The following is a 15,020-nucleotide window of genomic DNA, read 5'->3' as shown; positions in this document are numbered from 1 at the left end:
GTGTTCCACCAGCATTTTGTGTGTGTTGCTTGAATTTCCAGCATCTGCAGATTTCCTCGTGTTGAAGTTTCATTGGGAGTCAATTTCTTTTGAGCCAATAAGAAGAAGGGAGGTGCAAGCCAAGCAGCAATTGTTGAAGTGGGCCAATGTGTTAAGAGTGGGAGGCTTTGGCTTAACAGGTCTCAGCAAGAGCAGGCAAGAGAAGTTTCCAGTAAGTTTGTGTTCTCTTTTTTGTCTGTTAGCTAATGTGCTGAGAATGGGTCAGAGTTACTGGTATTTTCTTTGTGTAAGATGTGTGAACTTTGGGATACCTCCAGTCTCCTTGAAGACTATATCTGTGTGAAATGCACCAAGCTTCAGCTCCTTAGAGACTGTGTTAAGAAACTGCAGCTCAATGATCTTCAGATCATACGGGAAAATGCGGAGGCGATAAATAGAGCTAGAGGGAGGTAGTCACCCTTAAGTTGCAGGAGGCAGGTACCTGGTACATATTGGCATCAATGACATAAGTAGGAGTTAGGTACAAAACTGAAATGCAGGATCTCCAGGATAGTAATTTCTGAATTGCTGCCTGTGCTATGTGACAGTAAGAGTAACAATAGGGTGAACTGGCAGATGAATGTGTGGCTGAGGAGTTGATGCAGGGCAAACACGAGGAAATCTGCAGATGCTGGAAATTCAAGCAACACACACAAAATGTTGGTAGAATGCAGCAGGCCAGGCAGCATCTATAGGGAGAAGCGCTGTCGACATTTCGGGCCGAGACCCTTCGTCAGGACTAACTGAAAGAAAAGATGATCTCTTACTATCTTTCTTTTCAGTCAGTCCTGACGAAGGGTCTCGGCCCGAAATGTCGACAGTGCTTCTCCCTATAGATGCTGCCTGGCCTGCTGTGTTCCACCAACATTTTGTGTGTGAATTGATGCAGGGGTCAGGATTCAGATTCCTGGATCATTGGGATCTCTTCTGGGGAATGTATGAACTGAACAAAGAAGACAGGTTACACCTGAACCCGAGGGGGTCCAATATCCTTGCAGGCAGGTTGAGCTGTTGGGGACGGCTTAATATAATTTGGCAGGAGGATGGGGTTCAGGAAGGGGCAGTTGGTGTATAAGTAGAGGCAGTGTGTAGGCGACTGTAAGGACTGGCAGATGATAGGTCAAAATTGCAGACCATGGGATGAGTTGAAGTGTAACAGGGGCAAAATCAAAAACGGTGATGACCACAGGACTGTTGGTGTTATGTTTGACTGCATGCAGTATAGATAGTAAGGTAGATGATTTTGTAGCGCAGTTAGAGTTTAGCAGGTATGACAATGTGGATGTCACTGAGTCGTGACTGAAAAAATATCATAATTGGGACTTAACATTCAAGGATCCATATTGTATCAAAAGCACAGGGAGGTACGCAGGTGTGGGGTGGCTCTGTTTGGTAAAATATCAAATCAAATCCTTAAAGAGAGGTGACAGAGCTTAGTAAGATGGAGAAATCTTGAGGACAGAGCTAAGGAAATGTAAGCGTAAAAATGCCCTGATGGGGGTTATATACAGGTCTCCAAGCAGTAGCCAGGACGTGGTCTACAAGACCATAGGACATAGGAACAGAATTAGGCCATTTGGCCCATCGAGTCTGCACCGCCATTCAATCACGGCTGATCCTTTTGTTTTTCTCTTCCTTAACCCCAGTTCCCGGCCCTCTCCTTGTAACCTTTAATGCCATGTCCAATCAAGAACCTATCAATCTCTGCCTTAAATACACCCAAAGACCTAGCCTCCACATCTGCATGTGGCAACAAATTCCACAAGTTCACCACCATTTGGCTAAAGGAATTTCTCTGCATCTCTGTTTTGAAGGAGAGTCTGTGCCCTCTTGTCCTAGACTCTCCCACCATGGGAAACATCCTTTCTACATCTACTTTGTCTCAGCTTTTCAACATTTGAAGGGTTTCAATGAAATCCCCCCTCATCTTTCTGAATTCCAGTGAGTACAGACCCAGAGCCATCAAATGTTCCTTGGATGATAACCCTTTCATTCCTGCAATCAGCCTTGTGAACTTCCTCTGGACTCTCTCCAATGCCAGCACATCTTTTCTAAGATGAGGGACTCAAAACTGTTCACAATACTCAAGGTGAGGCCTCACCAGTGCCTTATAAAGCCTCAGCATCACATCCTTGCTCTTGTATTCTAGACCTCTTGAAATGAATGCTAACATGGCATCTGCTTTCCTCACCACTGGCTCGACCTGCAAATTAATCTTTAAGTTGTTCTGCAGAAGGACTCCCAAGTCTCTTAGCATCTCAGATTTTTGGATTTTCTCCCCATTCAGAAAATAGTCCACACATATATTTCGACTACTGAAGTGCATGACCACCTACGTTCAAATCTCTTACTATCTTTTCTTTCAGTTAGTCCTGACGAAGGGTCTCGGCCCAAAACATCGACAGTGCTTCTTCCTATAGATATGCCTGGCCTGCTGTGTTCCACCAGCATTTTGTGTGGGTTGTCTGAATGAAACTTGTTCTTTTCAAACAGCTCCCGCCTTGCAACGATGTCTCTCACTCTTTACTTCAAATTATGAATTACTCAGAATGAGATGTGTTCTTTTCAAATGGTTCACACCCTGCAATGTGCCTTGGCCATTGTTTCAAATATACTGATATATTGGAGGTACGTTTCCTTTGTTGGTAGTTCAAGAGATTGTATAATTCCAATGCAGGACCAACATCTCACTCACGGGAGGCTTAGCATGACTGACAGTCACCATGAAATAATCCCCATTATTTCAAATGCAAATAGATGTTTGAGGGCAACCACAGCGCAAGTTATAAAAAAGGGTTCTTAAAGATATATTAAGATACTTTTTAACGTATGCCAAAAGTCATAAAATAGTGTCATGAAATATGATATTGAATTGAACATATACAATATGTTATTGAATTGAGCATGTTTTCAGTATCAATGAAGGTTGGCATAATACCCCAAATAATGCTCTTCACTATGATTTTCTGTATTGAAATGGATGCAATGCAGACAAATTCTGCCCTCATCCCTACTGAATGTGTACGGACTTCCATATCAATCCAATAATCAGTGATACTGATGCACCAATAGGGCAGCACTTGAATATCTACTGCATATCCTGAACTGGTGTAGGTACCATCTGAACAGAGAGTTGCAGATCAATGTAAACATTGAAATTGTTCCCACTTGGGATTAAGCTAAAAAAGAAGAGAGAACCATTGGAACACCGATCCTCTGCTGGCAAAAGGGTAGAGGGCAGGTTGAGGAGATTGAAGGCGTCAGCATTATTTTGAAACAGTCTGAATGTTTTGGGGGTTTAGTAGTTGGTGGGGGGAAGGTGGAGGGTGGGGAGGTTGTGAGACTAGGTGGAGTAGTGATGAAAAGAAAAGGTGGGTTTAGAATCCATGACATATCAGTCGATGGCCCCAGAGAAAGAATTTCAAGCTTCCAGCTGGGTTTTGCTTTACTCACTTAATTCCTGTGCAATTAGATAGATAGATAGATAGATAGATAGATAGATAGATAGATAGACAGATAGATAGATAGATAGATACTTTATTCATCCCCATGGGGAAATTCAACTTTTTTTTCCAATGTCCCATACACTTATTGTAGCAAAACTAATTACATACAATACTTAACTCAGTAAAAAATATGATATGCAGCTAAATCACTATCTCAAAAAGCATTAATAATAGCTTTTAAAAAGTTCTTAAGTCCTGGCGGTAGAATTGTAAAGCCTAATGGCATTGGGGAGTATTGACCTCTTCATCCTGTCTGATTAGTCAACGTGCACTCCACAACTAGCTTCTACAAAAATAGCAAGTGCATTAATGGAATCCGATTATGCACCTAATTTGCATTTTAAAAGAATTTATCATAGGAAACAGGTGCTTTGGTGATGGGCAATCAGTCACTTCAAAATGGTGGAGGTTATCTTTCAGAGGATGGGAAAATTGCAAATGTCACTCCACTCTTTCAGAAGGGAGGGAGGTCGAAGAATGGAAATTATAGGCCATTTAGCCTGACTTTAGTGGTTGGGAAGATGTTGGAATCCATTACTAAATATTAGATTTCAGGGACTTAATAGTAGGCCAAAGTCAGCATTGCTTCCTAAAGGAAAAATCTTGCCTGACCAATCATTTGGAATTCTTTGAGGAAATAACAAGCAGGATATAAAAAGGAGAGTCAGTGGATGTTGTTTACTTGGATTTTCAGTAGGTCTTTGACAAGGTGCTGCATATGAGAGTGCTAAACAAGATAAGAAGACATGGCATTATAGGAAAGATACTAGCATGGACAGAAGATTGGTTGATTGGCAGGTGGCAAAGAGTATGAATAAAGGGGGCCTTTTCTGGTTGGCTGCCGGTATCTAGTGGTGTCCCACAGAGTCGGTGTTGGGACTGCTTCTTTTCATGTTATATGGCAATAATTTGGATGTCAGAATTGGTGGCTTTATGGTCTAGTTTGCAGGTGATACAAAGATAGACGGAGGGGCAGGGAGTCTGCAAAAGGACTGAGACAGATGAGGAGAATGTGCAAAGAAGTGGTAGATGGAATAGGGAAGTGTACAGTCATGCACTTTAGTAGAAGGAATGAAGGTATAGGCTATTTCCTAAAGAGGGAGAAAATTCAGAAATCAGAAGTGCAAAAGGACTTGGGAGTCCTTGTTGCAGGATTCTCTAAAGGTTAATTTCCAAGTTGAGTTTGTGGCAAGGAAGGTAAATGCAATGTTAGCATTCATTTCCAGAGGATTAGAATATAAGAACAAGGATATAATGCTAAGACTTTATAAGGCATTGGTCAGACCACAGTCGCTGTATTGTGAGCAATTTTGGGCCTCTTATCTAAGGAAGGATGTCCTGGCATTGGAGAGGGTCCAGAGAAAATTCATGAAAGTGATCTGGAAATGACAGGGTTAATCTTTGAGGAGTGTTGGATGGCCCTGTACTCACAAGTGCTTACAAGAATGGGGCGGGGGGGGGGGGGGCTCAATGAAATCTATCAAATATTAGTTAAGACTGGATAAGCTGGATGTGGAGTGGATGAACCTAGGACCAGAGAGCACAGCCACAGAATAGAACGACATCCATTTAGAACAGAGATGAGGAGGAATTTCTTTAGCCAAAGGGTGGTAAATCTGTGGACTTCATTTCCACAGATAGCTGTGGAGGCCAGGTCATTGAGTATATTTAAAGTAGAGGTTGATAGGTTCTTGATTAGTTAGGGCATCAAACGGTTTGGGGGTTGAGAAGAATAATAAATCACCCATAATGGAATTGTGGAACAGTCTTAATAGGCTGAATGTCCTAATTCTGCTGTTAAGTCTTACGGCCTTATCATTTAATTGCTCTGTATTCACAAATTAAAGCAACGCTAAATGTTATATTTGGGCTCATGAACTATTTAACATTATATAATATTGAGATGCCTACTGAACTTATTCTGGTATAGAGGATCTAGTGTTTTCCTGGCATATATGACGAATAAACTCTTCTTGCAGAAGATGGCAGAGTATGTTGTTTATAATCGAAACCTGTACCCGAATGGAAGCCTGAGAAGAGTTTATTTGTTATTCTGGTATGTTTTTTATTTCTCAGCTGCAGAGACATGATTAAAGTTTTGATTTATACACAAATATATAGTATTAAGGTACAGTACCTGCTGTGAATTGTTAAAGCCTGCAGAATGTGCAAGTGAATTGCTTCCTGTGTAAAGTCCAGATCCCGATGTAAAACTTCCCCCTGTAAAAGAAAAGTTGTGTCAGATTTTTATTTCCTTTAACATGATCTAATTCCTATATTTTTGGGTAAATGATGAACAATATGAATATGACATATAAATACCATATTGTTCAATAGTTGCATTGTTCCCCAATTATTATCTCTGAATTCTTGCACCTCTGATTCATGAGTATATATTCCAGACATTGTAATATTTCCCTCATTAAAAAAGCAATTATTGTAAATATATAAATATAATAGTATATCATAGCTATATAAACAATTTTGAAAGCAGAGAAGTCTTTCTAAGGTGCTAACATCACTTTGAATTCAGGTGATTCTACTGCTTCCAGATATCATATTAATTTTGAGACTTCACTATGCTCCCAAGTATTAAGAAAAGTCAACATCACTTGAACTGCAATTATAATGGCTGAGTCACCCCTGAAAGGCAATTTTTATTATCAAGTACCACAATAGAACAATGATTCCTCACTCCTTAGAATCAATGGATCAGATGAGGTACCTTCAAAAGACAGTACAGAGCTATAAATGTTTGCAACAGATAACTCTCATCTTTAGCTCATTCCTTAGAAGCACAAGGCCTGAATGATAGAAGAGCCCATAGCTAATTTTAGCTATTCCCTCTACACCTCAAGCCCTAATAATTTATATACTTAGCCTTCTGTCAGAGGACAGGAAATACCAACAATAAATTTAGATAACCCTTACTGTTTACAAGGAGGAAAATCCTACTTCAGTGGTGATTTAACTGTAGCCTTTTCCTAAAATCATACCCTGGCGTGGTGCACAACAACAACCTGTATCTCAAATTGAACAAGACAAAAGAGATAATTGTGGACTTCAAGAAGGCACAGGTTGACCAATCTCCATCGCACATCAATGGCTCTGCAGTGGAGAGCACTAAGTTCCTTTTGTGTGCATATAGTGGTCAATCTAACTTGGACCAGTTCCTTGGTGTGCGCATAACGGATACTTGAAGTTTGAGTCACAATACCTCCTCACTAGTCAAGAAGGCACAGCAGTATCTCCACTTTCTGAAGAGATTGAGGCATGCAAGGCTCCCTGCCCCCATTCAAACCACCTTCTACAGGAGCACATTGTGAGCCCCTGTCTGCATGCATCATTATGTGGTAAGGAAACTGCAAGATATTGGATCTCAAGGCTCTACAGAGGACAGTACGAACAATCACGAGTATCATCGGGGTCTCTCTTCCTCATATTTGTGACATTTACCAGGAACATGGCAGGCGAAGGCCCCAAACCACTGCAGAGGATCTCTACCTTCTCCCACAATTTCTTTGACCCAGGAGGTACACAAGCATCAGGACTCGGACTGCCAGTCTGGGTAACAACTTATGCCCTCAAGCTGTGAAACTAGTGAACAGCCTGCCACCACTGTTTCCCATCACTAGCACAGCGAGTGGTTTACTGTTTACCTGGGCTGTGCTTTACTTGAATTATATTATATTAAGTTAGTTATGCTATTATATTTTGGTTTATGTGCGCTGTGTGTGATATACGTTGTGTGAGTGTACCATGGTCCGGAGCAATGTTGATTCATTTGTTTGTATCTATCTACAATTAGATGACAACAAACTTGAACCTGAACTTAAGAACATTTCACAGTCCAGTTATATAAGGACTGAAAATCTTTAATCAAATTAGCAACAAAAAGTGTGTATCATTTTTTACAGGTTCATTTAAATCTCATAGATGAAACCTTAAACTTTCTAATGAACAATGCAACCTGACTGTGTATAACCACCTGTATGAGGCATGTTGGCAGCAAATTTCCAAGGATTAATGTTAGTTGTCTATGTGGACTGCACGTTCTCCCTTTGTCTGCAAGTGCTCCAGTTTCCTCTGACATCCCAAAGACATGTAAAATGATTGAATAATTGACCACTGTAAATTGACCTGTGTACTTGAGTGATAGAATTTGGGGAAAGTTATTGGGAACAAGGAGAGTCTAAAATGGGATTGGTCTAAATGGGTACTTAATCATCAGCACAGAGTTGATGGGTTGAAAGGCCCATTTCTGTGGTGTATAAATCTTATGAATGATTTATTATTTTAACACTGTTCACTTGGCAGGCAGCACAACTTAGCTGCCGAGGTCTTACTGTTACCTCACACGTTACCAGTTTTCCTTAGTAGATGACGGGGGCACCCATTAGTACCATTGAAAATGCACAGCAAGCTACGATGTCAACAATTAGGACTAATGGTTATTTTAACTGCATGTCTACACTGCTAGCTTTTCCTTGCCAGACAGATATTATAGGAAGTAGGCCAAAAGGACATACATTTGGCTTTACTGCAGGGTGACCAGAATACACACGGCCATTTTGCCTTTTATTGAATCCACTGAAAAGGATAATCAGGCAGCTTGCAAAAAAAAAGTAAGGCTCTGTTAGCAACACAAAGCACTGGAAGAACTCAGTGGGTCAGGCAGTAGCTATGGGGTAAATGGACAGTTGACGTTTCGGGTCAAGACCCTTCATCTGGATAGGATATCCAGCCCAGGTAACTCATGAACTAAACACGTTCTAGACCATTCATTAACCAACTAGATGAAGGGTTTCCGCCCAGAATTTCGACTGTTCATTTCCCTCCACAGATGCTGCCTGACCTGTTGAGATCCTTCAGAGCACGTGCATTGTTCCACAGCTTCACATCTCCATTGGATCCTGTAGGCTTCCTTAAAGTTATTTTAATTAATATATTGCCAGACAAGTACCTGATTTGATGATGGATATATCACATTTCCTTACGATACAGGAAGAGGGCATTTGGAGCACTAAGTCTATGCTGGCTCTCCCATCATTCCCATTTCCCCACAGATTTTGCTGCAACCTATTTTTTCTCACATATCCATGAATTGTATCACACCCCCCCCCCCCCCCCACCACACCCAGAGAGTTTCCTGCTGCCACTAAGGGGTAATTTACAGGAGCCAATTAACCTACCAGCACTTCTTTTAAATATAGGAGGAACCCAGAGCAGTTAAGGGAATCCCACAAGAACCAAGTAAAACGTGCAAGCTCCACACAGAGAGCATCGAGTCAGGACTGAACTCAGTCACTGAAGGCCTGTGGCAATGCACTAGCTTTAATGGTGCTTCAGGAGCTGAATGGAAGGAAGATAGGTGTCACTCAAGGTGTTCTGTTCATAAGAGACAATGACAGATGGCATGAAGACACTGGATATCGTTAACTTATGAAGCAGATTAGCTTCCAACAGATGGGGCAGCTTGTCATTGGCTCTACAAACACAGCACTCGGCCTTTTAAGACAAGTTTTCTCATCACTGTTTAGAATGAAGTATCACTGAGGCAGAACTCAAAAAATTGTAAACTGGACAAGAAGGTTTTCCTGCCCTTAAAACCATCAGCATTTTCATTCATTTCAATAGATGGAGAACAGGGTGTAGATGAATAATCCATTATGGACACAAAATCCTCATCAGCAGGGAGATGGTTTATGGTCAAATGTCAAAAAGCCTCCTGTGTAAATAAGTTGTCTCTTCAAATAGACACAATCAATAACAGTATCCTGGGAATATTCTTCCCACAACCAGCCCCATTTGGTCATAAATCTGACCTGCTCTTCCCAGTTTATTACTGTGCACACTGTTTATCCAGATACAAGTAACTGTGGCACCAAATTTATCCTTATCACCAGAATGAGAATAGGACTATTTTGATGAACATGATACGGGTTCCTTAACATACCTCGGAGTATACAAAACAGCTGCAGCTGCTTTATCAGAAGTCAATCTACACCTGTTAATGTCAATGGGTAATGTATATGTGTCATGAGTACCACAACTGTTTTTTTCTTATTTATATAGCAAAATTACAACACCACAGTTCAGAACGTATTCTTTGGAGGTTAGAAGGGACATTAATGTTCAACATCCAACCTTTTGTACTTCTTTCCCAGCTGGCCACCCATGCCCTGACCTTATCAGGAATGATTGAGCTCTGCTGGTTTGCCATGTCCCTCTCATGCATGCATTTATCTTGCAAAGTCAATGTGAGGGTAGCGAATGACTTCTTTCACTACCCACGACCCTTCCTAAATCAAAAAGCTGCTCTTATGTTTCGACAACAATTTGATCTACAGCCCTTGGTCCATGCTGAGTAAGATAATGCAAGGCCTTATATTTTACAATTGTATATTTCCATTGGAGATTTCTGCTTGGTGAAACATTAGAAATAAAAAATCATTTTTTTTTGGAAAATATGTGATTTTGCCAAGTCATAATTGAATTTCCAATGAATAACAGTTACAATGTATAGTATATTTAACGATAATTCATTATAATTTTTAAACTCTGGGACTATTAGAATTTTATTATCCGAAACACAACTGCCATGGCCCAGTTGTTTTGAACACCAGCTGCTCTCCAGCATAAATTAAAGCAGAATTGAACCATGTAACGCTTAGGTGGGAATAGAAATGTACATTTTCTTGGTCCAAAATATCACTAATTAACACGTACAAATACCTGCCCATACCGGCTGGCTGTTTAGTAGTTAAATGAAATCTGAGATGCCATCTAGATATATAATAACTTACAGGATGAGTTAAGCAAAAGCAAAGTCTCCACAGGAAATAGCATTATGACTTAGTTTTATTTTGTTCAAAAGATCCAAACATCATGAGATTTAAAAAAGTATCCTGACACATTCTAAATTCATTACTAAAACATAAGTAACAGCTACAAAATGTGATGCCTGCTCCACTGGACTTCCTTTGGAATTGCCACAAATCTGGGCGATCCCAGTTTCGGGCATAGGAGAATGCGGGGAGGGGCAGGGCAGGAAACGATCTAACCTGGGTCACATCATAGGGTTCAATTGCTGGAGGTACTACTCACCAGCACAATTAACTAGCTGCTGATAAAGGAAATCAAGCCAATCTGTTTTAAGTGGGTTAAATTTGGATCAAAGAATATTTGGTGAAAATGTGCTGATGTATATCACAAGCTGGAAAAGGCTCCAAATGCATCACCTAGCTCAACTATCTCAACATCTGTTATACAATTTTTGTGTAAGATCAGACAGCGGAAGGCTTAAATCTGAATTATTTTATTTACTTATAGTGTAATTTAATTACATTAATTTGACATTTATTCTCATTATTGTAGATAACTTCAATCACTACTGCTCTGAACTGGTTTTATCACCTCGACTCACTTTCAATGGTTCATAACAACTTAGGTTCTCAGTATTTTTTATTTGCACAGTTTGTCTTCTTCTTTTGTACGTTAGCTGTCAGTCTGTCTGTTTATGTACAGAAGTTATTCCATCCTTTCTCCCATGGATACTGGCTCTCCCTCCAAAAGCATAGTCCACTCATGAACATTTCAGGTTGCATCATAGATAGATAGATAGATAGATAGATAGATAGATAGATAGATAGATAGATAGATAGATAGATAGATAGATAGATAGATAGATAGATAGATAGATACTTTATGCCATGAGAGATTTGATACCAGGTGAGCACTAGCATTATACTTCAAAGTTCAAAGTAAATTTACAACCCTGTCATCATGTACAACCTTGAGATTTGTTTTCTTGCAAGCATACTCAGTAAATTTAAGAAACATAATATTATCAATGAAAGATCACACCCAACAGGTCAGACAATCAGACCAATATGCAAAGGACAACAAGCTGTTGAAGTACAAAAGAGAAAAATTAATAATAAAAAAGGGAATAAGTATCATAAAGATAGAGTGAAGCAGGTGGGTACCTCAGACTGCCAAAGCGAGAGGTTAAAGATCTCACTGAACACTCATCAGCACGGGTCTTCAGCTCTTGGCCAGCTGCCCTTTCTACCCAGATACTTTTCATGGGTTTTTCCTCCTGAAGGCATCAGAGACTGAAATCACAGGGTCATCGGGGCCTTTGGGATCTGTGAAGCTTCCTCTATGTTTTGACAGTCAGAGCACGTATAGAAGGCATGGAGCTCATCTGGAAGCAAAGCTTTGTTGTCACCTATGTGGCTTGGTTTCACTCTGCAGGAGGTAATAGTATTCAAGCCCTGCCACAGCTGTTGAGGATCCACTAGAGACACAAGTTTAGTCCAAAATTGCCACTTCACACGAGGTGGCTTTCTGGAGACTGTTCTTATATTCCATTTCCCAGTCAGAAGCATAACGGATGACATTATTTCTCTATGAATTGCTCTTTTTTGGGATTCCTATTAGGGCAGGTTATCCTACCAGTTCCAAACCCTGAATGTTAACATAGGATTCCACTGCCTCTTCGTCTGCATCATTGGACAGTGCCTCACACACCCCTCCCTACACTGGCCACCACAGATCTAGACTCAGCTATCCCTTTTCACAGCCCCAGTAAAAGCACAGTTGAATCTATGGCCACTGTCTATCCAACTCTCCCAGCTTAGCCTCCAAGTAGTTAAGAAATTATGCAAACTAAGATTTGTAACACTGACTGAAATGGCTATTGACACCAAGCTGCACCAACAATCCCGTACGTCCCATTTGGTTCGCTGACGTTCCTAGTTTTGTTAATTATTTGTTACCAATGTACACTTGCTGCTCTTACAAAAGGATACATGCCATCCTTTGGAGTATTTTCTAAAAATATCCATTTTATTACTTCCACAACAGTGGCTGAACGTTAGTTCATGCAAGCACCAGGGTCTGGGAGCAGATGGGAGGCTAAATTCACAGGAAGTGTTAGTGCAATTGAAAGTGGTTGGCTTCTGCATTTAAACAGAAGCATGTTAACTTACATTTGAGCGATCTCATCAGAGAAGCAGAACACTAATTGTATTTGGATAATGATCTCTAAAAGACAATATTCACTGAAAATGTCCACGTCCCCACAGCTTCCCAAAATCCACAATGAAGGTATGCTAAAAACACAGAGGCATTGAGGAGATGCTGGAGGAGTTACAGGCTGACCTATACAAGTAGCACTGTATCTCACAGCTACTCTCTGATCCCTACGCTATTTGCTGAGGTGTTCCTGGCTAACAATGAGACACGAGAGCCAGCCACTGACTGCACTGTAACCACAAGGCGAGATACTGTTCAGGAGGGAGACAATGGATGAGAAGCGGAAGCACTTTGATCAGGGATCCCACTTCCATAAGCCCCTCACTGTCATCCCCTTCGTAGCTTACGCGTGCTTCCCTGTCTGCCGGTAGTCACTGGTCACTTTGCTGAAAAGCAAATTGGGCTAGAGTGGCCAAGACAATGTTATATACCCTACCATACCCTATTCAAAATGATATTCATGGTGTGCAAGTGCCTGATGAACTCCTGTACATTGAAAGTGGCTTTTCTTTAAACTTTGAGAAAGAGACCACTAAAGCCTGTGAAATAATACAATGAAGTGGTGCACCCTCACTCCCAGTTACTTCAACATTCTCTAATAAATCACACACTCTTTCAAGCAATCTTTCTAGAATTACCCTGTTCATTGATGGCCGACTCCAACATGCGGTTATCTCGGTACAGCTGGGGAGAGCTTGGTCAATCTTACACCCTTCAGTGTGGATCTCCACTACTAACCATCTCCATCACTTGCTTGTCTCACATGCTCTGCGAGCCATCAGATGAAAACTAAGCACCTTTTCTAACCATGTGTGTGAAGTGAGTATGTGACGTGGTACATTACTGTCACAAGTTGTGTCATTATGCATTTCCTGAAGTAACCAATTGAGAGATTTTCACCTTCGACATGCTAAATGTCTCAATTACAGGGAAACGACATTAAAGACAATTAGAACCATGATGTTAAGGATTTTAGAGGCTATGGTTTTGCAGTTAATCATTTTTCACTTCCAGACCATGAGTGGGTCACATGCAGCGCGACTGGATATCAGGTTTTGTCACCAATCACCCCCACGCCCCACCATACATTCTAACATCCCAGAAATCTCCAAGTGCTTGTGTAAGAGCTAAATGAAAGTCCACTTGTGGTTCTCTGTTCCTTTTTGGTGGTTTGAGATCCTTCCTTTGCAAAGCAAGAAGATATCTGGGAGCATATGCTGAACAGATGATGGACAACATGATGCCAATGAAATAGACAATGATGTATAAACGTTGCCAGCCAGGTTGAGGTGCAAGCAGCACATAAGCAGAAAGGAAAGGAAGCATTTGAAAGCTGAGCTGCTGCATAAAGTGAGCTTGTGGGAAGACTGAGGGGATTAGGGTGTCGCGCACATGAAAATGTGAGTTAATGTGTCACACTCCCATTTTTCTGTCTGCTGAGATTATTAAACACTTGGACCAAGAACATAAAAACCCACTAATGCAGCTCGTTACCATGGCTACCTCCATCTATGTCTTTGTTGGCCATGCTGTCAGCCATCTTTTACCCAGCAACGGGAAGCACAAGGTACCCCTCAGTACTTTCAGTTTCTAGGCGAAACACAGAGAGAAAAACATAAAATCCAGGGCAGTTTGGCTCATTGGTGCCTTCTGCTGTCTCTTCCAGTTACTGTTTTGCCAACTCCCAAATCCACCAAGTGCCAGTTTTTTTAATGTCCCTTTACAGTGTGGCGTCGAAATGCAGATACGTGCTGACAATACACATGCTTAGACTGAGTGGTCAAAAGAATTGCAAGTTCAGTGGCTGGGTTACAAAGTAACAGAATACATGCCCCAGAAACCTCTAGCTTCCCCATGTGCTCCTGAAAAATCAGCCTTCAGCATGCTAGGAGATTAAAATTCAGCTCCAAAGCACTCATACAAAGAATAATATCAGAGAGAAAATATTTCCCAAGATAGATCAAAATTTTCAAATTAATTAAGTGTGAATTCAATTATTTTACTTAGTTTATGTGCAGTTGGTTGATCTCAGCTAAGATTGGGAATACTAAAATTGGTCTTAAGCTTCATGGTTTAGGAGGCTTTGAAAAAAAGGCCCTTCAATTAGAAAGAAAGCATGCTTTCAATCAAAATCACAGCAATTCCTGCTTATGTCTCCTTATGGATATTAATTGTGAACAGAAAGAAGTATAACTTTGCAACATTCCCATGCTCCAACAGTCTGTCAACATAGTTATTTAAACTCACAAATAAGGAATAAGTTCTCCAGGGTGAAATATTAGAGAGTTGAAGGTATGGACAGCATCAGTGAGAAAGTAGAAATAATTAAATTGCATTACACCGTGATTTAAGGAATGCATACTGGAAAACCATTATAACTTAAGCAATAGAATTAGTGCAAAATGAACATGATAAATATTTCCTTTTTCATAA

The 15,020-nt window shown here is 40.6% G+C and overlaps 1 protein-coding gene across 3 annotated transcripts in view; it reads right to left on the bottom strand.

Annotated features, from left to right (window-relative positions):
* eya1 (EYA transcriptional coactivator and phosphatase 1) overlaps positions 1-15,020 on the bottom strand; it is a 191,619-nt gene that overhangs the window by 120,372 nt on the left and 56,227 nt on the right. For all 3 annotated transcript variants that reach the window (XM_073040646.1, XM_073040663.1, XM_073040654.1), the window contains one exon: positions 5,683-5,765. In XM_073040646.1, the coding sequence (XP_072896747.1) occupies positions 5,683-5,765 (83 nt within the window). The remainder of the gene's footprint in view (positions 1-5,682; positions 5,766-15,020) is intronic.

The sequence above is a fragment of the Hemitrygon akajei genome, chromosome 1, assembly GCF_048418815.1.
Source record: "Hemitrygon akajei chromosome 1, sHemAka1.3, whole genome shotgun sequence".
Classification (NCBI taxonomy): Eukaryota; Metazoa; Chordata; class Chondrichthyes; order Myliobatiformes; family Dasyatidae; genus Hemitrygon; species Hemitrygon akajei.
The sequence above is the reverse complement of the archived record's forward strand: the minus strand, read 5'-3'. Positions and strand labels throughout refer to the sequence as shown.